Source organism: Lithobates pipiens, unplaced genomic scaffold, assembly GCF_037356315.1.
Source record: "Lithobates pipiens isolate NorthernLeopardFrog02 unplaced genomic scaffold, aLitPip1_a1.2 Scaffold_8, whole genome shotgun sequence".
NCBI classification, from domain to species: Eukaryota; Metazoa; Chordata; class Amphibia; order Anura; family Ranidae; genus Lithobates; species Lithobates pipiens.
Window position 1 is genome coordinate 590,064,593 of NW_027507903.1, and position 25,938 is coordinate 590,090,530.

Consider the following 25,938-nt stretch of genomic DNA (forward strand, 5'->3'; position numbering starts at 1 on the left):
CCTTGCTTTGTGCACTGGTACACAGTCATGTTGGAGCAGGAAGGGGCCATCCCCGAACTGTTCCCACAAAGTTGGGAGCATGAAATTGTCCAAAATGTCTTGGTATGATGATGCCTTAAGAGTTCCCTTCACTGGAACTAAGGGGCTAAGCCCAACCCCTGAAAAACAACTTCACACCATAATCTCCCCCTCCACCAAATGATTTTAACCAGTGCACAAAGCAAGGTCCATAAAAAAGATGGATTAGTGAGTTTGGGGTGGAGGAACTTGACTCGCCTGAGTCCTGACCTCAACCCAATAGAACACATTTAGGGTGAATTAGAGTGGAGACTGAGCCAGGCCTTCTCATCCAAGTGTACATATTCACCAGCACACCATGGATCATCGTCCAAAGGTTTCTTTATTGTAGAGAGTCACATCACAGAGAGAAGTGCTACCTTTCGGGGGCCATGCTGGACACCTTCGTCAGGCGTGTTAAGGCCTTCTCCTCCAACAGTGTTTGGCCTCACAAATCGATTTCTGGAAGAATGATCAAACATTCCCATAGACACACTCCTAAACCTTGTGGACAGCCTTCCCAGAGTGTAAAGGCAGGTGCCCCAATATTTTTGATAGTATAGTGTACACGGAATTAGGGCAAAAACACCCAAAAAAAATAAAAGAGATCACCATCTCTAGGACCATGCTGCATTTAACCAGACAAAATGTAAAATTCCAGAAACAGTCTAAATAAAAATTGCTGCTTTGCTGTGAATGGACATAATCTTCAATCAGCATGTGCTCTAATCTGCTGCCTATTGAGATTGTCCCACTGCCTTGCACTGTATCACTGATTGTGGCTTTACATCATTAGTGACTGCACAGTAAGCGCTCGCAACCCGACAGATCCTGTCTGGTACACCTCTATAAAAATGAAAGGATCAGCAAGGCAAAGGCTTTGTGCAGTACTAATAAGAAAGTCATACATTTAACCACTTCAACCCTGGAAGAATCATCACCGGGCCATTTTTTGCGATACGGCACTGCGTTACTATAACTGACAATTGCGCAGTCACGCAACGTTGTATCCAAACAAAACTAATGTCCCTTTTTTCCCCCACAAATAGAGCTTTCTTTTGGGGATATTTGATAACCTCTGCGGTTCTTACTTTTCTGCTATAAACCAAAAAAAAGTGACATTTTTGCATAAAAAAAACACAATATTTTTTACTTTTTCCTATAATAAATATCCCAAAAAAAAAAAAAAAAAAATTCTCAGTTTAGACCGATATGTATTCTACATATTTTTGGTAAAAAAAAAAAAAAAAAAAATCGCAATAAGCGTATATTGATTGGTTTGCACAAAAGTTTTGCGCCTACAAAATAGGTTATTGATTCATAGCATTTGTATAATTTTTTAATTTTTTTACTAGTAATGACGGCGATCTGTGATTTTTAACATGATGGGTAACATTGCAGCGGACAGATCGGACACTTTTTTTTAAACCACTGACATTTATACAGCGATCAATGCTATAAATAGCCACTGATTACTGTATAAATGTCCCTGGTAGAAAAGGGGTTAACACTAGGGGGCGATCAAGGGGTTAAATGTGTTCCCTGGGTGTGTGTTCTAACTGACTGGGGAGGAGACCGATCGGTGTTCCTATATACTAGGAAAACACAATCTATCTCCTCGCTCCTGACAGGATGTGGATCTGTGTGTTTACACACACACAGATCCATGTTCCTGCCCTGTCACGAGCGATCATGGGTGACCGACCGACATCGCGGCTGCCAGGCCCGCCTTACAGCTATGGCGATTCACGCAGGGGTGCCATTCTGAGACCGTCAAATGACGGTGGGTGGTTGGCAAGTGGTTAAATAAAACAATGGTTAAAGTGGTTAAATAAAACAAACAAAAAAAAGTATTTTGAAATATTAGTACCCAATGACATTATCTAGTAAAGTGAAGTAAATACCTCGAGAAAATTTTTCTTTTTCAGTCTTGGAGGGGTTGTAAACCCTCATGGTTTTTCACCTTAATGCATTTTATGCATTAAGGTGAAAAACCTTCTGTGGTGCTGCAGCCCCCCCCCCCAGCCCCCGTTTTACTTACCTAACCTCGACCTATCTCCGGTCAGAAATGGGCACATCAGCACTAGCTGGTGTCTCGTGTCCTGATTGGATAGATTGATAGCATCAAAACCACTGGCTCCCGCTGCTGTCAAATAGGGTGAGTCCTGCATTCTGTGTAAAAGGACACAGATGCGGGACTCAGGAGCGTACCCGCATGGGTGTCCATCAAGGAGAGCGTTTTTTCAACGTGGACACTCAATGCGGAAAGGAGTCACCAGCACCGCTGAGGGACTCCAGAACAAGCGGACTGGGGTTACTCTGTGCAAAACTGCTCAGTGGAGGTAAGCATGACATGTTTAAAAAAAAAAAAAAAAAAGTTTACAACCCCTTTAAAAGCAGAACTATACTCCCTATGTATTCAGCAATACTGTGTCCCAGAGCCCCCCCCTCGCCCGGCCGATAACATCTTAGGGTGGCCAGCTTCCAGGTCTAGATCGCAGGCCACTTTCATTGGCCAAGCACGGATGACATCACTCCCGCACACGTACGAGAGTTCGGTCAGATTCGGCATTGCCAAATTTGTAAAGCGAGCTGCGCATGCACTGTACAGAGACAGAAAGCAAGGTAGGTAACTTTAATGCAGAAGAGACAAAGCATGTCGCTTCTGGATAAAAATGTATTTAAATGGGCTGCCCTAGACATTGCACAGTCGCTCATGAAACAATTTGGAGTGTTGTGTTTTGCACATTTTGTCCTGTGCATTTTGCTGCATTTGTTTCTTCATGCGGCAAAATGTGTTTTGTGATGTGTTTTTAGTGACACACTAGCTATTCAAATCACTCGGTATCCATTCAGGCAAGCCTTTGCACTACATAGTCGATGGCAGAGCTGCACTATTCTCAATAAAATGAGAATAAAGATCACGATTCTTGGCGCAACATCTTTCGCATTATACAATATAATTCGGTTAACGTTAATGTGTATTTATATTTTTTTTATTAATTGAAGTGAATTTTATCTAAAAAACAATTGTTTGAATAGACCGCTGCGCAAATACAGTGCGACATAAAATATTGCAACGATTGCCATTTTATTCTCTAGGGTCTCTGCTAAAAAATATATATAATATTTGTGGGTACTAAGTAATTTTCTAGCAAAAAAACAAGAAACAAACTAAAACTAATTTTTAATTTGTAAGCAACAAGTGTCAGAAAAAGACTTAGTCTACGTGGTTAAACTGCCCTCGTTTGCAGACCGAAGTTCATCTCTTTGAGCTAAAAGCCAAATGATACAAGGTTTCTTTTTATCTTGTAGCACTGAGCAATGTTGTAATAAACTTTGCCGGCTGTTTTTTTTTTTTTGACAGCTGTGAGCAGAGGACAGCTCTGCACTTGTTACATGAATCGTGGAAATGCCAGGTTAAGATCGTGAGGGGGTTGAATCGAGATTGCGTTTTTTTAACAAAAAAATCTTGCAGCTCTAGTTGACGCTAGATGTAAAAAGAGATTTTACAATCAGACTGTATAGCGTATAGTGACCTTACATGACTTCCAGGACACACTTCTCCTGTTTTCAATACTACAACTCTTCTCCACATAGGCTGTGATCACTCAGCTCCTGCACACTCTGCCCAATTAGTGATCTATGCAAATCTTCAGTATATAGAAATATAGAGAATTTTTTTTAAATCAATGGCTATATTTACTGAGTTGGAACAAGTAGGAGGACGAGGAGCAGCAGAGTTGGAACGAGGAGGAGGACGAGGAGCAGCAGAGTTGGAACGAGGAGGACGACGAGGAGCAGCAGAGTTGGAACGAGGAGGACGACGAGGAGCAGCAGAGTTGGAACGAGGAGGAGGACGGGGAGCAGCAGAGTTGGAACGAGGAGGAGGAGCAGCAGAGTTGGAATGAGGAGCAGCAGCAGCAGAGTTGGAAAGAGGAGGGGGAGGAGGAGCAGCAGAGTTGGAAAGAGGAGGGGGAGGAGGAGCAGCAGAGTTGGAATGAGGAGCAGCAGAGTTGGAAAGAGGAGGGGGAGGAGGAGCAGCAGAGTTGGAAAGAGGAGGGGGAGGAGGAGCAGCAGAGTTGGAACGAGGAGGGGGAGGAGGAGCAGCAGAGTTGGAACGAGGAGGGGGAGGAGGAGCAGCAGAGTTGGAACGAGGAGGGGGAGGAGGAGCAGCAGAGTTGGAACGAGGAGGGGGAGGAGGAGCAGCAGAGTTGGAACGAGGAGGGGGAGGAGGAGCAGCAGAGTTGGAACGAGAAGAAGGAGGAGGAGCAGAGCTGGAACGAGAAGAAGGAGGAGGAGCAGAGCTGGAACGAGAAGGAGCAGAGCTGGAACTAGAAGGAGCAGAGCTGGAACGAGGGGGAGGAGGAGGATGGGGAGGGCGAAGATAAGGATGAGGAGCTGGGTTGGGAGGATGAGGAGGGTGTGTATTAATGAGGTCAACTGGTGCACAATTTCCTTCTACTGGTTCTCTCGTACTAAATACCGAATTTTCAACAGGATACCGAGGCTGAAGTAAGGCCTAGTCTAAGTGAAATAGAAAGCTTTATATATTCTGCAAATTAAGTACATTCATGGCACATAGGAAAGCTAGAATTAAAATAAATAAAAATAAGAGGAAGAAGGTGAACTTGGCCTTTAAAATTTTTGTCCAAGTTTAAGTACGTTAAGTGGATAAGAATTCAGACTTTTATACCAACATTAAAATCATATGAAGGAAACCAACGCAAGAGTGATTTTTATATTTACAGTTTATTTTGCACACATATGGGTACAGCCACACAATTAAAATGATCACTTTAACATATTTTTAATTTACCTATCCTCTAAAAAAAAAAAAAATAAGCATTTTCATAAAAAAAAAAAAAAAAATTTACACATTGTTTTAGGTTTAGGAGAATGAAATGCTTTTAACTGCAACAATACAAAGTATGGTGGATCCTTGAGACTGCGAGTCCCTAGAACGAGTCCCAGATGGCCCAGTGCTGGTCTGTTATAGATATTCTTTGCACAATGGCTCCCTCTCTTGAACCTTCTGGTGAGTGCGGGTGGGGCTGTTATTTTTAAATACTTGTTGCTTTTTAGATTTTAGCTATGGCTTCTTTTCTGCATGAAGCTTTTAAATCTTAATCTGAGTTTATTTACATGTAAAATATTTATCACACAGATGAATACAGCTTCTCCCCAACTTCTTGTTGCTTAAAGTGGAAGTAAACCCATCAATTTAAACAGTTTCAAAAAAACGGCATGCCGGGAATGCTAACTGCACATTGGCTGTGCTCTCAACCAAACTGTCAAACCATCCAATGGCTGGTGTCATAACGGATCACATGTGCAGCACCGTGGCAGCTGAAGATTAAACAGAGGCAAAGATGGCAGCTTCCGTGGATGAAAACGATAGGAGAGTTTACTTCCACTTTAGTTTTTTAAATTCTATAACAAAACAAATCCTTGTCACATTCTTCACCTGGCATGAGTCTTCTGGTGTGTAACAAGAATATGCTTATGAGAGAAGCATCTACCACATTCTGTACATATAAATGGCTTCTCTCCTGTGTGAACCCTCTGGTGTTTCGTAAGATGAGAACTGTGTGAGAAGCATTTGCCACATTCTAAACATTTAAACGGCTTCTCTCCTGTGTGAGTCTTCTGGTGTTCTGCAAGATTAAACTTATGTGAGAAGCATTTGTCACATTCTAAACACTTAAATGGCTTCTCTCCCGTGTGAATCCTTTGGTGTTTCGTAAGATGTGAACTATGCGAGAAACCCTTGCCGCATTCGGAACAGTTAAATGGCTTTTCTCCGGTGTGAGTATACTGGTGTTCAATAAGATTAAACCTCTGAGAGAAGCATTTGTCACATTCTGAACATTTAAATGGTTTCTCTCCAGTGTGAAGCTTCAGGTGTTTGGTAAGACTAGTACTTTGTGAGAAGCACTTGTCACATATTGAACATCTAAATGGCTTCTCTCCGGTGTGAGTCTTCTGGTGCTTAGAAAGACTGGAAGTTTGTGAGAAGCGCATGTCACATTTGGAACATTTATATGGCCTTTCTCCGGTGTGAATCCTCAGATGAACATCGAGTTGTGACTTATAAGTAAAACTCCTCTCACATTCGGAGCACTGATTTGGCTTCTTTCCATCTTTACTCATCTTGTGCTAATAAAGACTTGTTTATCTGTAATTTTCCCCCCCCACAGTAAGTGTTGAATTGCCAGTTGAACTATTAGTTTACCTGTATGAAAAATAAAAAATAAAAGGTTTACATTCACATTTTAACCACTTCCTCATTGCCTATAGCAGATTTATAGAGAGATATACCTTTACTGATTTTTAGAATAAATTCAAAGTTTAAACTCATAGTTTATCATCATGGTGGCTTTAGTATGTGGTCTACTAATGGCACGTACACATGATCGGAATTCTCGTCGGAAAAAACTCTGATGGTTTTCCCGACGGAATTCGGCTCAAGCTGTCTTGCCTACACATGGTCACATCAAATTTCGATCATTTATAACGTGGTGACGTACAACATGTATGACGTGACTAGAAAAAGGAAGTTCAATAGCCAGTATCCAATAGCTTCTGTCTCATAGTTGAATCTGAGCATGCGTGATTTTTGGCGTGTCGGAATTGCATACACACGATCGGAATTACCGATAGAAAGTTTTACCGTCGGGAAAATTGAGAACATGCTATAAATTTTTGGCTGGTGGAAATTCGGACAGCTAAATTCCGATGGAGCATACACAAGGTCTCATTTTCCCATGAAAAGCTCTCATCTGTCTTTTTCTGGCAGGAATTCCGATCGTGTGTACGTGGCATTATAGTAACGACTAGACATGATGAGACCTTCTGATCCAGTGTTCATTGCACAAAAAAAACTTAAAATTCAACAGGCCAATGAGTTCCCAGTTACCTTCATACTATTCAATGCTAAAGCGAGGAAACTAGAGGCCTGAACACAACATCTGGCTTTGACCAGCTGCAGTAAACTCATTCCGTGACGAATTAGGTTTGATTTTAAGTAAATTATTGCGGGTGATTTACTTAACCACTTCAGCCCCAGAAGCTTCTACTCACTTCCCGACCAGGCTATTTTTTGCAATACGGCACTGCATCAGTTTAAGGAGGAAGTAAACCCTGATGGGTTTACTTCCTCTTTTTTTCCCTGCAAAGGTAAAGCATAATGGACTACTATGCATCTTATAGTAGCTCATTATGTGTCACTTACCTGACACAGGAGCCAGCGAAGTCGCCGCTGATCCCTGTAGTCCGCCGCATCCATCTTGCTGGTGGCGTCTCGCAGCTCCGACGAATGACAGCGGCGAAGCCGCGATGACGTCACTCCCGCACATGCGCACGGGAGTCGCGTCTCGCAGCTCCGCCGCTGCCATTCGGCGAAGCCGCGATGACGTCACTCCCGCGCATGCGCACGGGAGTCGACAAATTAGGCAAATCCATTCTTGGACTTGCCGCATTTAGTGCGCCTGCGCGCCGCTGTCTACGGCGCATGCGCCGTAGACAGCGGTGCCCATTTTCGGGCAAATATCTCCTAAACCATATAGGTTTAGGAGATATTGCTTGGACCTACAGGTAAGCCTTAATTTAGGCTTACCTGTAGGTCAAAGTGGTTTGAAGGGGTTTACTTCCTCTTTAACTGACAATTAGACGGTTGTGCGACGTTGTACCCAAATAAAATGGATGTCCTTTTTTTTTGTCCAATAAGCGTATATTGATTGGTTTTCCCAAAATTTATAGCATCTACAAGCTACAGGATTGATTTAGGGACTTATGTTTAAATTGTTTACTGGTAATGGTAGTGATCTGCAATTTTTAGCGGGACTGCAACATTGCGGAAGACAAATCTGACACTAAGCGACACTTTTTGGGGACCAGTGACACCAATACAGTGATCAGTGCTAAAAAAATAAAAATAAAAAACAAAAAAAAACAATGCACTGATCCCTGTATAAATTACACTGGCCAGAAAGGGGTTAACTAAAGGGGCGATCAGGGGGTTAAATGTGTTGCCTGGCAGGTGCCTTCTAACCGTGGGGGGGAGTGGATTCACTGGAGGAAAAGAGAGATGATGATGATTCCGCTTCGCTGAAACACGATCTTTCACTTTTCCTCCCTAACATATCAGCGGTGTGCTTTATTTACATCGGCACACCTCTACTCCAACTCTCCTGTGAGCGATCATTAGTACGGTGTTTGACAGCCAATTTTGCTTTATCGTCAGACAAAAGCTGGATGTGCAGACTATAAATTTTTTGTCAGATGTAACCTCAACATTCAACTTTTCATTTACATTTTTCGTACGGTTTTTGCCCGAGAACAAAAATATGAAAAATTGCAGGAGCTGAGAAACGAAAGCATACAAAACTATTCAACACATTACATCATGTCTGACATTGTATTCTGTCATATGGAAATTTTCATATTGTGAGTAACCTCTTCACTTCAACATGAGACTAGCATGCAACAAAAAAACTGATGAATGATCCTCCGAAATTTGATAGTGTGTATGAGGCTTAAAACAAATCCCCAAAAAGGGAATTATCCTTAGGGTTCCTGACCATGCTCTCAAATTCCTACCCAGACAAACAATACTGTGCCATCAAATATACTGTATACAATAAGAAAATTGAAAAAAGATGAAAAATGTCCGCAAAATACAACTGGCGTACTCTTACTTTTATTAAAGTGCTCAGTGACATACAGTGGGTATAGAAAAGAATCACCCCCTTTAAAATAATCACATTTTGTTGCTTTGCAGCCTGAAATGTAGACAGAGTTTGTGTTTTATCCAGTATTTACTCAGTACAACTTATAACATCCAAGTGAAAGATAGAAAACCAATATGTCAGAAAAAAATAAAATAAATCAAAAACAGATTCACTGCGTTGGGAAAAAAGACCACCTCTCCTAAAAATGACTTGTAAACTCCATCATGACATTTTTAATGGCACACAAAGCCGTTTGACTTTCAATTGTTGATTAGCTCAGCATGAAAAGAGCTTTCCTGGAGCATTTCAGTCCCCAGTAGTGCAACTGACACAAACAACTATGGGTGACAAGGCATTGTCACCAGGATCGCCAGAACAAAATTGTGAACAGGCACAAGTCAGGAGATGGATACAAAAAATTTGATTATTTTCAAGAGGGGCCATTCTTTTCTATACTTACTGTAAATAGTTCAAAATTGTGTGACAATAATCCACGACACCACAATTGTCCCTTTCCTCTACTTCAATTATTTGCACACCGCACTCAATGGAGGCTATTAACACCTTTTAATTAAAAAAGAAGCCAAATGCACTTTGGTACACACATTGGCAGCTTTCTAAAAGACACCAAGAAGCTCCAAAATTATCTCCGACCCATTGCCTGGCTCATCCTGTGCACTTGGATAAACCGCCTTTAAGCATCTCTGTGCCTGTAAGAAGCTTGATGGTATGCCAAATGTTACATATATAAAGAGGTGGAGAAGCCTCTCAGTGTAGTAAGAATAATAAATAGAAATGCACTCACATTAAAGTATAAAACACAAGCATCAATTACAAATGAAGAATGCCAGGCTTTGCTTTACTTGCATTCCAACAAACGGAAGTGATGTATCCCAGAAGACCTTCCCTATGCGTTTCATCAATTACGTTTGACATCATCAGGGCTCTTGATGGAATGGCGCAGTATAGATAGAGATTTCTCACCAGCTCCTTGTTCTCCTGACCAGTCTGCAATTCTAATCACTGACTAAACTCTGCCTCAACTTAAATATAGTTCACCAGCATAAGGAGATATTAGAATTGCCAAAAGGCATTGGGGTGGATTTACTAACGGCAAATAGACTAGTGCACTCTGCAAGTGCTGTTGCACTCATTTTCAACAGAGCCTAGTAAATGTAGTAAAGTTCTGTGGTTTTTCCATCCTCCAATCATATGCAAGCAGAAATGCTTATTTTCCTTGCTCCCGATTGGGCATCCTTTACAAAAGTAAAGCTATACCACATTACATTTGCTAAGGAAAATGAGTGCAACTGCACAGTCTGTTTGCTTTTAGTAAATCAACCCCATTGTATTATCTTAACACTGTTACATTCAATATGTATGGCTTCTTAAATAACCATGTAGGACCCATCTGGTACCCAATTCAGTTGCACAATGTGATGCTTGGATACATTTTAGGCCTAAATGTTAAGCTAGAGAGTAAACCTTTTCTTAAAAAACAACAGCTTACTATTTTAGTCCTTAAAATCCAGTTGCCTGGCCATTTTGTAGACCCTCTCGCTTCAACATTTTCTCAGTCACTTACTTGGAATGAGTATGCTAATCAGAAAAGTGAGCAGTGCTAATCTGCATACATTTTCTAGTTAAGGGACTCAAAGTACTGTAGCTGCCCTGAGGAATGTTTAGTCAGCAATGGCAGACGTCATATCTCTCACAAGATAGAATTGCTTTAGCAAACAATTCTGACAATGTTAGTTTGTCTGATTTTTTTAATTAAATTTTGCTTACTGAATTTGAGAAGACCCACCAATCACCATTTACATTTATATTGGTACCCATATCCTTTCTACTGACATCCACAAGCTAAGAAATATATTCAAATTTCTTGACATTAAATTAGGATGCCATTTCTTACAAAACTCACACTAATTTTTCTTTTAGTAGTTTTGCTTTTAATATTTAGGTAAAAGTGAAATTCATCCAAAAAAAAACATTGTGCTTTTTTATTTGGAAAATGTCAAACCGAACAGTGATATTCATCAAAATTTGGCCGGCTAAACCATAATACTTAACCCTCTGCAGCAAAAGCATAAACCATAATGCTTGACCCTCTAAACAGTGCGGAGGCTTGGCCCCTAGCAAGCACAGTCACTTGGTGGTTTCCAACAATTAAAATACATAAATTCATCTTTTTGTTTTATTAATTTGTATTTAACAATTTTTACCAAAACATTTTTTTTGGGGGGGGGGGCAAACAATTTCAAGGGCCTTTTGATACTGATCTGAGGCCTGTCTCATTTTTAGGAGACCCTTCGAAGGCCCTTCTTCCACCCTTTCAGATTCACACAACCACACCAAAATGGCCAATAGCATCTTGCCACAAGATGGTCAAAATGCTCACTGCAAGGAAGCACTTCTAAGGTGCTTGTACAAAACATTCATTGATGTTGACAGGAATACCTCTCTCCACATTGCAGCTCTACCACCCACAGTGGTCAAGAAGGCAGCAGTAGTACCACCACCAGCAGGAAACATATAAAAGAGGTGTTGCACACTTTTTTCAGGCAGCAGTGGGCAGGCTGGACCCCAGGTATCACTCAAAGGCATAGCTTGTCCATAATGACCAATGAGTATGCATTTGGGGTGCTTGCCTGTCCTGCTGTAGGTGACTTATCGTAAAGAGTGTTGATCATACTTGGAGAATAAGGGACTGACAAATGCATTTACCTGTCCACTTCAATGGTTACTGCTTTAACACTATTAAAATGAACCAGGCTTGGATCTTAGATGCCTTTCACCCTCCACCCAATAATTAGTTTTCCAATGCAGCTTAGTCTCTTAAGGCACACGTACACTACGAAAATCTGATGGAAAAATTTGTACTATGAGCCATCTGACGATTTTCATATCATTAGTACGGTGCTTTACACAGCCGATTTCGTTTTTTCGTCAGACAAAAGCTGGATGTGCAGACTATAACATTTTTGGCGGATGTGACCTCAATGTCTGATTTTCATTTTATTAGTACGGGTTTTTGTATAACAAAATAATCATAAGACTACGCATGTTCAGAAACGAAAGAACACATTAAAAACTATTCAACACATTACATCACTTCTGACGTTGTATTCTGTTGTATGAAAATTTTCATATTGTGAGTAACCTCTTCACTTTCAGGATGAGACCAGCATGCCACAAAAAACGGGCACTCATTTGTCTGAAAATCTAAGAGTGTGTATGAGGCTTTAGTATTTGAAAGAGAATATATTTACAAAATTAGGACTGATGCTGCTGCCTCTGTATTTCTTTCTAGGGATGAGCCGGACACCCCCCAGTTTGGTTTGCAACAGAACATGTGAACAGGCAAAAAATTTGTTTGAACACGCAAACACCATTAAAGTCTATGGGACACGAACATGAAAAATCAAAAATGCTAATTTTAAAGACTTATATGCAAGTTAGGCCGCGTACACATGCGCGGACTGTTCGCCCAACCTTGTTCGGCAAACAGTCCGCTCAAAATTTGCATGAGCGGACTTGCCCACACACGAGCGGACTGTTTCAGCGAACTGTTTGCCAAACAGTTCGCTCAACTTTTGAAATGAACGGACTCGCCCACGTAAGGAGGAGGCAAATCCGCCCATTTCGAGCGCGTGTACAGGTAGGCGGGGCCCGCGAAGGAGACGTCGCGGGCTCCGCCGCCTGGAATGGGCTTAAAGGGGAACCCCAACGCCGAAAAAAATCGGCGTGGGGGTTCCCCCAAAGTCCACACCAGACCCTTGTCCGAGCACGCTACCCGGCCGGCCAGGAAAGGGGGGCGAGCGAGCGCGCCCCCCCTCCTGAGCCGTACCAGGCCGCGTGCCCTCAACATGGGGGGGTGCCTTGGGGAAGGGGGGGCCGCGCGGCCCCCCCACCCCAAAGCACCTTGTCCCCATGTTGATGAGGACAAGGGCCTCTTCCCGACAACCCTGGCCGTTGGTTGTCGGGGTCTGCGGGCGGGGGGCTTATCGGAATCCGGGAGCCCCCTTTAAGAAGGGGGCCCCCGGATACCGGCCCCCCACCCTATGTGAATGAGTATGGGGTACAATGTACCCCTACCCATTCACCTGTGAAATAAAGTACAAAAAAAAACACAACACAGGGGAAAAAATATTTTATTGCACAGCTCCGGGGGTCTTCCGTCTTCGGGGGTCTTCTCGCCGGACTCCTCCGCTATCTGTGTGTAGCTCTTTTGCTAGCGGAGGAGTCCGGCTTTCTTCCTCCCCGCCGCCGGCCTCTTCTCCCGACTTCGGGGGTCTTGTCCCCCTCTTCGGTTCTTCTGCCGGGCCACCGCGCCTTCTTGTAGCTCTTTTGCAGGCGGTGGCCCGGTCTTCTGTCGCCGCTGCCTTCCGTTCTTCTGTCGCCGCCTTCGGTTCTTCTGCCGGGCCACCGCGCCTTCTTGTAGCTCTTTTACAGGCGGTGGCCCGGTCTTCTGTCGCCGCTGTCGCCGCCGACTTCCGTTCGTGTTCTTCTTCTTGTTCTTCTCCAGGAGATGTTGACACGTCGCTCCCTCCGGCCGGAATGCCAGAGCCGCGCTGTGCGGTCACTTATATAGTGACAATGGGGCGGGGTCACATGGTATATGTCACATGGGTTGGTCACATGGGTTGATGTCACATGGGGACTATGACATCGTAAGGGGGCGGGGTCACCATGTGACCAACCCATGTGACATATACCATGTGACCCCGCCCCATTGTCACTATATAAGTGACCGCACAGCGCGGCTCTGGCATTCCGGCCGGAGGGAGCGACGTGTCAACATCTCCTGGAGAAGAACAAGAAGAACAAGAAGAAGAACACGAACGGAAGTCGGCGGCGACAGCGGCGACAGAAGACCGGGCCACCGCCTGTAAAAGAGCTACAAGAAGGCGCAGTGGCCCGGCAGAAGAACCGAAGGCGGCGACAGAAGAACGGAAGGCAGCGGCGACAGAAGACCGGGCCACCGCCTGCAAAAGAGCTACAAGAAGGCGCGGTGGCCCGGCAGAAGAACCGAAGAGGGGGACAAGACCCCCGAAGTCGGGAGAAGAGGCCGGCGGCGGGGAGGAAGAAAGCCGGACTCCTCCGCTAGCAAAAGAGCTACACACAGATAGCGGAGGAGTCCGGCGAGAAGACCCCCGAAGACGGAAGACCCCCGGAGCTGTGCAATAAAATATTTTTTCCCCTGTGTTGTGTTTTTTTTTGTACTTTATTTCACAGGTGAATGGGTAGGGGTACATTGTACCCCATACTCATTCACATAGGGTGGGGGGCCGGTATCCGGGGGCCCCCTTCTTAAAGGGGGCTCCCGGATTCCGATAAGCCCCCCGCCCGCAGACCCCGACAACCAACGGCCAGGGTTGTCGGGAAGAGGCCCTTGTCCTCATCAACATGGGGACAAGGTGCTTTGGGGTGGGGGGGCCGCGCGGCCCCCCCTTCCCCAAGGCACCCCCCCATGTTGAGGGCACGCGGCCTGGAACGGCTCAGGAGGGGGGGCGCGCTCGCTCGCCCCCCTTTCCTGGCCGGCCGGGTAGCGTGCTCGGACAAGGGTCTGGTGTGGACTTTGGGGGAACCCCCACGCCGATTTTTTTCGGCGTTGGGGTTACCCTTTAAGCCCATTCCAGGCGGCGGAGCCCGCGACGTCTCCTTCGCGGGCCCCGCCTACCTGTACACGCGCTCGAAATGGGCGGACTTTCCGAGCGGGAACAGTCCGCTCATTTCGAAAGTACAGCGGACTGGCCCACACACGGGCGGACTGTTCGCTCAAACACAGTTTCAGCGGACAGTTTTTCGGAATTTCCGAAAGACTTTGTCCGTCCAACTGTCCGCTGAAACTGTCCGCTGAAAGCCCACACACGAGCGGACTGTCCGCCCAAACACTGTTCAGCGGACAAGGTTGGGCGAACAGTCCGCCCGTGTGTACGCGGCCTTATTGTCTTAAAACGTGTTTGGAGACCTGGGTCCTGCCCCAGGGGACATGTATCAATGCAAAAAAAGGTTTTAAAATGGGCGTTTTTTGGGGAGCAGTGATTTTTTAATGCTTAAAGTGAAACAATAAAAGTGAAATATTCCTTTAAATTTCGTATCTGGGGGGTGTCTATAGTATGTCTGTAAAGTGGCGCATGTTTCCCATGTTTAGAACAGTCCGAGAGCAAAATGACATTTCTAAAAGGAAAAAAAGTAATTTAAAAGTACTCGCGGCTACAGGGGAACCCCGAACCAAAATTAAAACAAAAAAAAAAAACAAATGCGTGGGGATTCCCCCAAATTCCATACCAGGCCATTCAGGTCTGGTATGTATATTAAGGGGAACCCCACGCAAAAATTAAAAACAATGGTGTGGGGCCCCCCTCCTGAACCGTACCATGCCACATGCCCTCAACATGGGGAGGGTGCTTTGGGGTAATCCCCATGTTAATGGGGAGAAGGGCCTCATCCCCACAACCCTTGCCCGGTGGTTGTGGGGTTCAGCGGGTGGGGCTTATCAGAATCTGGAAGCCCCCCTTTAAAAAAGGGGACCCCCCAGATCCCGACCTCCCGTGTGAAATAACGGGGTACAAATGTACCCCTACCGTTTCACAAAAAATGTGTGAAAATGGTTAAAAAAAAACCCAAAAACACAAGACACGGCTTGGGACAAGTCCTTTATTAAAAAAATAACGTGCCTATTATCTGCCTCCGTAATGAGCGGCCTATCAGGTGACAGCTCTTTTATAACTGAGGGCAGGGCCACACATTGATGTCGTTGGGTGACCCCGCCCCCTCTGATGTACGGGGACATCCCTATGGCTATTCCTGTAGTGTCAGAGGGGGCGGGGTCACTTGGTTATGTAATTCTGTCTGGGACAGTACAAAAGCTGTCTCTATCGCCAATACAGGTATAGGATAGTGGTTAAGGGAACTCTGCAGGGGAATGTTCTAGATCCCAAGTTCTGCAACAGTTTGGGACAGGTGTGTCTTGGACAAGAGTCCCACTGCCAATAAGGGTACATGTACTAGTAACACCTTAAGGTCTGGTTCTACCTTATTTATTGTTTTTTTTCCCCCCCATTTCGGATTCTGCCACATCCTTTGCCAAGAATCTGTAAGGAGGAACACTGATATTAGTGTTGGCCAAATTAGCCCAGGGGGCTTGGTACAGACATAGCGAGTCTTGCGGGGGTTGCTCCTTGGACACTCCCAGTCCAGCAGGTCCTGCTGGTCTTGAGTTCTGTATCTCAGCACTATTGAGCCCCTGGAAGCCAGCTTCAGGGAACTTTAATTACAGGACTTGAAAATATATTGTTTTGCCTGGCGTGAAGCAAGAAAGTGGAACCTGCAGAAATATGCAGGTGGGATATTTTCTTTTTCTTTCTCTAATCGGTAGAGGAAAGGAGTTTAGCCTCAAGTACCATTAAGGGTCAGAGTTCATCACTATCCATTTTTTTCCAGGGGCTATTCTCACTCCTTGTTTCATACCTCATACAGCATGTAACTTGGACAGTCCCGCCTATCAGGTCATTCTTGTGTCCTTGGGACTTGAATTGATCTCGACTGTCCTTGTAGAGGCCGCTTTTTTATTTTTCCTCCTAAACCACAGTCAGCAGGAGAAAGATCGCTACCTACTCTAGCGGTAGTTCAGATGCTCAGGGTCTACTTGAGTTGTCGGCACAAGTCAGGAATCCTAGTTGTGCTGCCAGAAGAGCCCAGGAAGGGCAGGGGGCATCCAGGTCCAATATTTAGCAGTGGATCTGTCAGTTTATCAATAATGCCTATGGTTTAAATGGTAAAAAACAAACAAAAAAATAATAATTTTTTCCTTAATCGTACATCACGGGACACAGAGCAGCCATAGTAATTACTTTGAGGGCTATACGCCACCTATAGGTGAATGGACACTGGTACACACAAAGACAGGAAGTCCTCCTCTATATAACCCCTCCCATACAGGAAATACCTCAGTTTTCTTCATCAGTGTCTAAAGGTGATGGTCACAGTGGATTGAATTTCTTGAAGAAAACGGCCCCGTTGGAGAAATGCTTGCCAGGATCAAGGGGCTATGCAGTTGGATCCATTCAAAATGGCAAGAAAAGCCAAAATGGATGGTACACGAGCCTCATGGAAGAAGAATCTCGTTTTTTTTGCCTGTAATGCTCCTCTTTGGAGGGCTGGACCCTGGGATATAGGCCCTTGGATACATGACTAATCCAAAGCATTGTCCTGGCAGGGTGCTGTGCAGGTCTAATGGTGTGGACCGCAATATGTAGGGGGACCCGATCCTTGAAGGTCCATTCAAAGACCTGGCCCACCGCGATGGGTGAAGGTTGGGTCTGGCTGTGTTTTTTTTCCAGCAAACCCTGTGGCGGGAATGGCAAGTTTAAAAAAAACTAAGAAAAAAACCTGGGAAAGGAACACATTTGGTTCACTTCAAAGGATTTCTATTGAGTAGCTAATGCCTTGCCTGTTTTTCCCCACTAGAGGGTGTATTCCCTGGGACCACCTGCCTCCTACCCGCAGTATGCAGCCCCCCCCCCCCAGAGATTGGTTTCCGATGAGGGGAGCAGGGCGGTCGGCATCTCCCCACAATACACAGCGCCCGATCTATCCCAATAAGAAGGGACCGCCCCATCCACGCGCATGCAAAGGTCAGCTGGAAAAGGCCGCTGGAGGACATGGGGGCATGGCTAAGGCGCAGCCGGAGTGCATGTGGGGAGCACGGTGCAGGGCATACATTTTGGGACTCTGTGATGAGACTGGTGGCTGACGGAGGGACACAGAGTATACTAGGGCATGTAAGCGCTGTATAGGTGTGGATACAGGCATGTAAAAGGCACGTCTACGGGCCATTAGACTGAGAGGTGATCGCGGCATTTTTTTGCTGGACTACAGCTCAGCAGTGGATGCATATTGTGAGTAACCCTGCATTTTGTGCTTAGGAATATGTCTTCCTGAAAGAAAGGTGGGGGGAATACAGCAGGGAGGAACGCAAGAGCACCGCTGTCTGAGGATCCTATTCATGCTTCCACAGTACTATCCTCTACAGAAAGGACAGGTGCAACTGGCCTGTCTGATCCATTGAGGCTATCAGGCATAATGGCTACATCCAACATTTCAGCCTCTGGATGATTTGGCTTCAGTATTAGCTGGGTTGGAGGGAAAAAGCCAACATGATCGCATCTGTCTCCCAGTCTGGGAAAAAACGCGAAAGGTCCCCTTCTCCTCCTGACCTTCCAGTTTTGGAACAAGAATGGGCAGATGATGTTGAGGTGCCATTGGGTGACCGGGAAGCTGGGCAGGCAGATGACTCCTCTTCTGAGGGCTCAATCTCAGGAGGAGCGCTTGTCAGCCTCGCAATCCCAAAAACTGCTGGTCCAATCCCTTACAGGATTGGTCTGTTCCGCAAATAAATTGCCCCCAGTGGAGATGGCTGAGGCCCCCTTTTCTTCTTTGGATTATTTGAGGCCTTCACAGAGCCCACCTGCTTTCCCTTTACACCCACTACTGGAGCAACTAGTATATGCAGACTGGGATCACCCAGATAGGCATTTTCTCCCTCCTGGGAGATCTTCTCTTCTTAATCCTGTGGAGGAGAAATTCACTAAAACATGGAGTCTGCCAGCAGTGGATGCTGCTATTTCCTCTGTAAATAGGAGTCTAACTTGTCCAGTAGACAATGTCCAGGTTTTCAAAGATCCAGCCAACAAGAAACTGGAATATTTACTTTAAGCCTCTATTTCTATATCTGGGTCAGCAGTACAGGCTGCAGTAGCAGTGATAGGGGTTTGTCAACCCTAAAAGACCAGCTCAAGCAAGTCATTAAAAGTGTCCCTACTCAAGGGGAAGCAGTCAGTGAGTTAGCGGAGCTGTCAAGGGCCTTATGTTTTGCGGTGGATGCCCTTAAAGAGTTTATTCAACAGGTGTCACACTTTGCCCTCTTATCTGTGCATATGCGCAGAATTCTCTGGCTGAAGCATTGGTCAGCTGAGTTGCCGTGGAAAAAGCAAAAAGCTATTGGCGAGTTTTCCTTTTCATGGGGAATGGTTGTTAGAAGATGACTTGGATAAGTATATCCAAAAAATTTCAGATGGTAAGAGTGCCCTTTTACCAGTTAAAAGAAGGAGTAAGTGTCCTTCATTTAAAATGTTCTTCTGCCCCAGCACCAGGTGCTGCAGCCCCAAGGCAGTTTTGACGGCCTCTGCCATCAGGTTCAAGAGGTAAGCCTCAAGGTCAAGCACAAGGCCAGAAGAAGCCCTGGGAACAGAAGCATATAAAGCAGATTGCTAAGGCCTCCTTATGAAGGGGCATCCCCACTCGCTCGAGTGGGGGGAAGGCTTCTGCAGTTTTCAGGAGCTTGGCAGGAAGAGATCCAGGACAGATGGGTCATCTCCACAGTATCTCTGGGCTACAAGCTAGAGTTTTGTGAGTTTCCACCATTTTGGTTTCTAAGATCGAATGCTCCCAGAGAGCCGTTTAAAAAGAAGGTCTTTTTTTCCAGGCACTGGACCGGTTAAAGTGGGGTGCCCCCTAAATAAAGAAAAAAAAAAATTAAAAGTCAGTAGCTACAAATACTGCAGCTGCTGACTTAATAATCAGCACTTACCTGTCCCAGGGTCCAGCGATGCGGGGGAACGAAGCCCCCCCCCTCGTTCCCTACTCCACTCGCAGCACCGGCATTCTTATTGTGGGCACCCGGCTGTGGCTTCACAGCCGGTCACCCACTGCGCAGCGATACGCCCCATAGTCATCTGGGACACGTGACAGGTCCCAGATGACTGTGCGGCGCGAGGGGAAGTGATGTCACCAGCCCAAGCATCAAAGAAGGCAGACTACGAGGGACCCCCTAGCAACAGGCATTTAGAGGCGAGTAAAAAAAGTTTTTTTCCAATTATTTTTTTTTTATTTTTTTTTATGAATTTTGAGCTATTTATTTTTTTTTTTGGTGGCAACACCACTTTAACATTACAAGGTGTGATTACAGAAATTCCAACAGAGGAGCAGGGTATGGGGTTTTATTCAAATCTCTTCACGGTACCAAAACTGAATAGAGATGTCAGACCCATTCTAGATCGCAACAATCTAAATCAATTCCTAACCATCTGCTCTTTTCGCATGGAGTCAATCCGGTCAGTCACGTCCTCTCTGAGAGGAGGAGAATTTCTAGCATCAATAGACATCAAAGATGCCTATCTGCATGTGCCAATCTACCCCGCTCATCAGAATTTTTTGCGATTTGAGGCGGACCAGCATCATTTTCAGTTTGTGGCCTTGCCCTTCGGGTTAGCCACCACCCCACGGGTGTTCACAAAGATTTTGGCCCTGGGATTAGCAAGATTAAGGGTATATCAGTAATGGCATACCTAGATGACCTGCTGTTTATAGATCAGTTGGTTATGTGGCTAGACTGCAGTGTGTCCAGCACGGTCAGGTATTTGGAGCACCTGGGTTGGATTCTCAAACTAGAGAAGTCAGCCTTACGGCCAGTAAGGAGGCTAGAATACTTGGGTCTGGTAATAGACATAGTCCAAGAAAAAGTTTTTTGCCTCAGACGTAGGTCAGAGCTATAAGGGATCTGGTCTGTGTGCTGAAGGGAAAGAAGGATCCCTCCATTCGCCTTGGCATGAGGTTGCTGGGGAAAATTGTGGCTTCGTTCGATGCCCAATCACATTCGAAACTGTTGCAAAACAGTATTCTGGCTGCTAGGAACAAAAGGATCTAAGCTTTGGACTACCCAATGTATCTGTCCCCAAAAGTATGCCAGAGTCTCAATTGGTGACTGATAACAGAAATTTGCAGAAGGGGAAATTCTTCATACAGGTCGCCTGGAAGGTAGCAACAATGGATGCCAGCCTCTTGGGCTGAGGAGCAGTTCTGGAGGAGGCCACCGTGCAGGGGAAGTGGTCAGAGACCAAAAAAGCCTCGCCCATCAACATTCTAGAGATTCGGGAAGAGCGTCTGGCTCTAATATCATGGACTTTCAGGTTGCAGGGTTGTCCTGTCAGGATACAATCCGACAATGCCACAGATGTGGCTTACATCAACCACCAAGGGGGTACCAGGAGTCATGCGGCCCAAAGGGAGGTGGACCCTATTCTGATATGGACAGAGAAGCATGTGCCTTTTCTGTCAGCAGTCTTCATTTTGGGGGTGGAGAATTGTCAGGCAGACTTCTAAAGCCACCATTAGTTGTCCCGGGGGGAATGGTCCCTGCATCCCAAAGTTCAGCCATATGCTGAAGATGGGGTACCCTGGACATAGATCTATTGGAATCCAGGTTCAACAAGAAGTTGGACAGCTTTGTGTCAAGGACAAGGGATCCACTTGCATTAGGGACAGATGCGCTAGTGACCACTTGGGATCAGTTTTCACTGAATTATGCATTTCCCCCTCCCCCCCAGTTTCTACCGTGACTTTTACATAGGATCAAGGAGGAAGAGAAGCCGGTAAAACTGGTAGCCCCGGCATGGCCCAGAAGAGCCTGGTATGCAGAGATCATAAGTTTGGCAGTAGGGAAACTGTGGACTCTTTCATTCCGTCCAGACTTGCTTTCGCAAGGACTGGTGTTCCATCATGCCTTATAATCATTAAATTTAATGGTTAGGCTATTGAAGCCCAAATTTGAAAGGATCCAGGGCCTCGGACTCAGTGGAAAATACCCTGATTAATGCAAGCAACCCGGCTTCTAGGGTGATTTATTATATGTTTCCTGGTGTGAAGCCAAAAGATGGCAGCCTTGAAAATATGTTATAGGGAGAATTCTTGCCTTCCTACAATTGGGAGTAGAGATTAAGCTAGCCTGGAGTACCATCAAGGGTCAGATCTCAGCCTTGACAGTATTTTTTCAAAGACTGCTTGCTTCACATTCTTTGATTCGGGCCTTTATACAAGGAGTAACTCATATAACTCCGCCAGTAAGGCGACAAATGGTGCCCATGGGATTTGAATCTAGTTTTATCTGTCTTGCAAAGAAAACCCTTTGAGCCTTTGCACAATATTCCCTTTATCCTTTTGAAAAGGAAGTTGGTTTTCTTGGTTGCAGTAACTTCAGAAAGGAGAGTGTCAGAAGTGGCAGCTTTTTCCTGTAAAGAGCCATACTTAAATATTCATAAGGACAAGGTGGTGTAGTGTCCTCACTCAACCTTTTCGCCCAAGGTAGTGTCCAGTTTTCACTTGAACCAAGATGTCTCCTTGCCTTAATTTTTTCCCAAAACCTCGCTCTGCGGAAGAAAAATTGTTGCATTCTCTCAATGTGGTGAGAGCTGTCAGGATCTAAGGGTCTGACAGCTCAGATAAGGAAGACTGATGCTTTGTTTGTGCGGCCAGATGGGCCCAGAAAAGGGCAGGCAGCGTCAAAATTGACTAGTTCCCAGTGGATTCATCAGGTTATAGATCAGGCTTATAAACTCAAAAGAAGGGTTCCGCCTTTTCAAATTAGAGCGCACTCTACCAGGGGAGTAAGTGCTTCATGGGCAGTGCATCACCAGGCCTCTATGGCTCAGGTTTGCAAGGCCACTACTTGGTACATACATTTACTTAATTTTACCAGATGGATGTAAGGCGGCAGGAGGATGCCGCTTTTGGGCACAGTGTACTGAAGGTAGCAGTGTAGGTCCTCATGTCTGATGGCAGCGTACTTTGATATGCGTCCCCCTCCCCTCCAGGGCATTGTATTTAGATATCCCACATAGTAATTACTATGGCTGCTCTGTGTCCCGTGATGTAAGATAAAGAAAATAGGATTTCTTATTTAGCTTACCTGTAAAATCCTTTTCTTTGAGTACATAACAGGACACAGAGGTGGCTCCCCTCTTTACTGGGATATGCATTGCTTTGCTACAAAACTGAGGTACTTCCTGTGAAGGAGGGGTTATATAGAGGGGAACTTCCTGTCTTTTTGTGTCCATTCACCTATAGGTGACGTATAAACCAGATAGTAATTGCTATGGCTGCTCTGTGTCCCGTGATGTATTCAAAAGAAAAGGATTTTACAGGTAAGCTGTATTAAAAATCCTATTATATAAAGTGGTTAAAGTGGTTGTAAACCCTTACAAACCACTTTGACCTACAGGTAAGCCTAGATTAAGGCTTACCTGTAGGTCCAAGCAATATCTCCTAAACCTATATGGTTTAGGAGATATTTGCCCGAAAACGGGCACCGCTGTCTACGGCGCATGCGTCGTAGACAGCGGCGCGCAGGCGCACTGATCGCGGCATTCTCAGCGATGGAGCTGCCGCGCGTGTCGGCTCCCGTGCGCATGCGCGGGAGTGACGTCATCTCGGCTTTGCCGAATGACAGCGGCGGAGCTGCGAGACCCCACCAACAAGATGGATGCGGCAGACTACAGGGGACAACGGCGACTTCGCTGGCTCCTGTGTCAGGTAAGTGACACATAATGGGCTACTATGCGATGCATAGTAGTCCATTATGCTTTGCCTTTGCAGGGAATGAAAGAGGAAGTAAACTCATCAGGGTTTACTTCCTCTTTAAACTTCCCTCATCTACAAAAGTTCATTCCCTTGATCGAAAAATTACAATGTTTCTAGTTATCTACCAGCATGGACAATGTTGTGAAAAACTTGGCAGGCTGAAGTTTTTTTTTTCTTATAAAGCCCCGTACACACGAGAGGACTTATGTCCGACAGACTTCCGAAGGAGTTCTGCCGGAGTTCCGACAGAGTTCTGACGGACTTTTCGACTGAGCGGACTTGGCCACACACAATCCCACTAAACTCCGACGGATTCGAACGTGACGACGTACGACTCGACTCGAATAAGGAAGTTCATAGCCAGTAGCCAATAGCTGCCCTAGCGTCGGTTTTAGTCCGTCGGAATAGCATACACACGAGCGAATTTTTCGAAGGGACCGGGTCCGGCGGAGTTCCGTCGGAAAAATTTGAAGCATGTTCCATATTCTAAAGTCCGTCAGACTTTGGCGAATCAAAAGTTCGTTGCAGCCCACACACGATCGAATAGTCTGACGGAATCAGTCCGTCGGACTTTGGATGTTGAAAAGTCCGCTCGTGTGTACGCGGCATAACAGTTGAGTGAGCAGAGAACTCTGTACACTTCTTACATGCATGAATCGGGAAATTCTGCATAGAGATCGTGAGGGGTGTTGAATCGATGATCATGATTTTTTTAAATAATTAATCGTGCAGCCCTACTTCATATATAAAAGTTCACATGCTACAATATATACTGTGTATTTTATACAAATTGGTCAATGGCGTGGAAAACATTTTGCACCTATTTACAGGTTTAATTTGTTAAATGTCTAGTTTAGGTTCATTCACACTTGCAAATGCACCCACAGCCCAATTACATACTATTACATACTAGAGCCCCAGTGGGGGTTCCTGTGATTAGTTACTAGAAGCAGCCCCACTGAAAGTAACAGGAGGCTGCTGGCTCCCACCGCCTGCGTCCAGGGCCAATCACTTGCATGTGGTCCCTGCCTGAGAAATGACATGTAAGTGGGTGTGATTAGCTGTGGGAAGCGGAAACCTCCCATTGCTTTGCTGCTTCTCTCAGCTATTCGCAGCAAACCCCTGCAAATGCACCCTTGTAAAATTGCTAGATCTAAAGTCGGCCATTGATGATCTGATTTTCTTTCCTGCCACCACAGGTTGCAGAAAAAAAAATCACTCAACTCCCTCATCAACACAGTCAGGGGAATCCCTTACGCAGAGCTATTGTGTTCTCCTGGAGGGGTAGGAGCCATTTAAGCCAGGAGAATACACTGCTGCCAATATTCACATGATAAATCTGACAGCCTGATTGTACGCAAGTTGACTAATCAATCATCTTGGGTACATTCAGGCTGCCCATACATGGTTTGAATCTCAGCAAGTCGATGCTGAACCGGCCGAGATTAAAACCGTTGATGGCCGACTTAACACTTTTGTGTCAATTGAAAGCAACCTACTGCAAGCTGCAATTAAACTTTGTCACCAGTAATCCTATTTTAAAATCCAGTTTCTCCCCAGCATGCAGGGAGGCAAAAACAGTGTGAATATTTTCGAGTACAGTTCAGAAAAGAAACTTTAAGAAAACAATAGAAAGGTCTTATACCCTCAAAATAAGAGGAGGTACCTGTTGGTGAAAGATGTGCTTTGAGACTGTATCTTCACAAAAGTAGACATTTAGTGATCGTGGATAATGCATTAAAAACCAACAACACAATTCACGATGCAGGGATGGCGACTTCTTCAGGAAGGTGTACGAAACACTGGAAAAAAATATATAAATATTTTTTTAAATAGGTAATAGGTATAGTGTGTTTTCATTTTTTAACCTTAAGTCATTTAAAAAAAAAAAAAAAAAAAAAAAAAAAAGCACGTCTGATACATAAAAGCAATTATATTGATTTACTAAGGACAATTAAAGGCCGTCCACATTGCCAGTGAAGTTTGCAAGGGGATTTCTCACAGAACTTAGTGTATGTGGTAAAAATTCAGTTTGCAAAGCCTACCAAATCATGTTCATGGACAATTAAAATAAAACAAAAAGAAGAAAAAAATAAGATTGTGTGTCAGTTAGCTTTCCTCAGTAATAACTTCCATAAAACGAATTCCATTCATGATCATGCAGCGTTACTCTCGAAGGAGCGGCTGGATTGTAGATTGTGTTCTTTCCTATACAGTGCAGAGGCAGCCAGGCACACAGTGACTGCTCACCCACTCCAGCTTACAAACAGTCCAGGGAGAATTATTGCAAACGTGAACTGAAAGAGAAGAATAGGGAATGGGATACTCCAAAACTCTTGGGAAATGCAGGCTGAGGGCACTTCTCTTTATAGCAACAGCACAGTCACTATGTTCGCAGTTGGAGACCATGAAGAATAGGGTTTCAGCTCAGCTTAACTACTTGGCAGGCAAATATGCCGCCTCTCTGCGCCTGGTCCTTGGTGCCGAGAGGCCACATATATACATCATTTGTGGTAAATACAGCTGTGCTGAGAACACCCACCCGGTGCACTCCCGCCACAGTTACCAGTGCCTAACTGAAAGTTTTTGGATCACATGACCGTCATGACAGTCACGGTGGTCACATGGTCTTAAGAGGTTTGCAGAAGACGACAGGGATTACTGCTCGGGGCTATAGCAAATCGCAAGTGAATCTGGCAGGCTGGTTGTACCCAAGTTGAACGATCAA

General features: G+C 45.1%; 2 protein-coding genes and 1 pseudogene across 2 annotated transcripts in view; 1 reads left to right on the forward strand and 2 right to left on the reverse strand.

Annotated features, from left to right (window-relative positions):
- Nucleotides 1–25,938, reverse strand: part of LOC143961231 (uncharacterized) — an 83,665-nt gene that overhangs the window by 50,444 nt on the left and 7,283 nt on the right. The window contains 1 exon segment of the mRNA XM_077470460.1: nt 24,877–25,012. The gene's annotated coding sequence lies outside the window, so the exon portion shown is untranslated.
- Nucleotides 1–25,938, forward strand: part of LOC143962289 (uncharacterized) — a 259,324-nt pseudogene that overhangs the window by 2,559 nt on the left and 230,827 nt on the right.
- Nucleotides 4,791–25,938, reverse strand: part of LOC143964366 (uncharacterized) — a 127,626-nt gene continuing 106,478 nt past the window's right edge. Inside the window, 1 exon segment of the mRNA XM_077474082.1 lies at nt 4,791–6,182. Within this exon segment, the coding sequence (XP_077330208.1) occupies nt 5,521–6,182 (662 nt within the window). The 3' untranslated portion in view covers nt 4,791–5,520.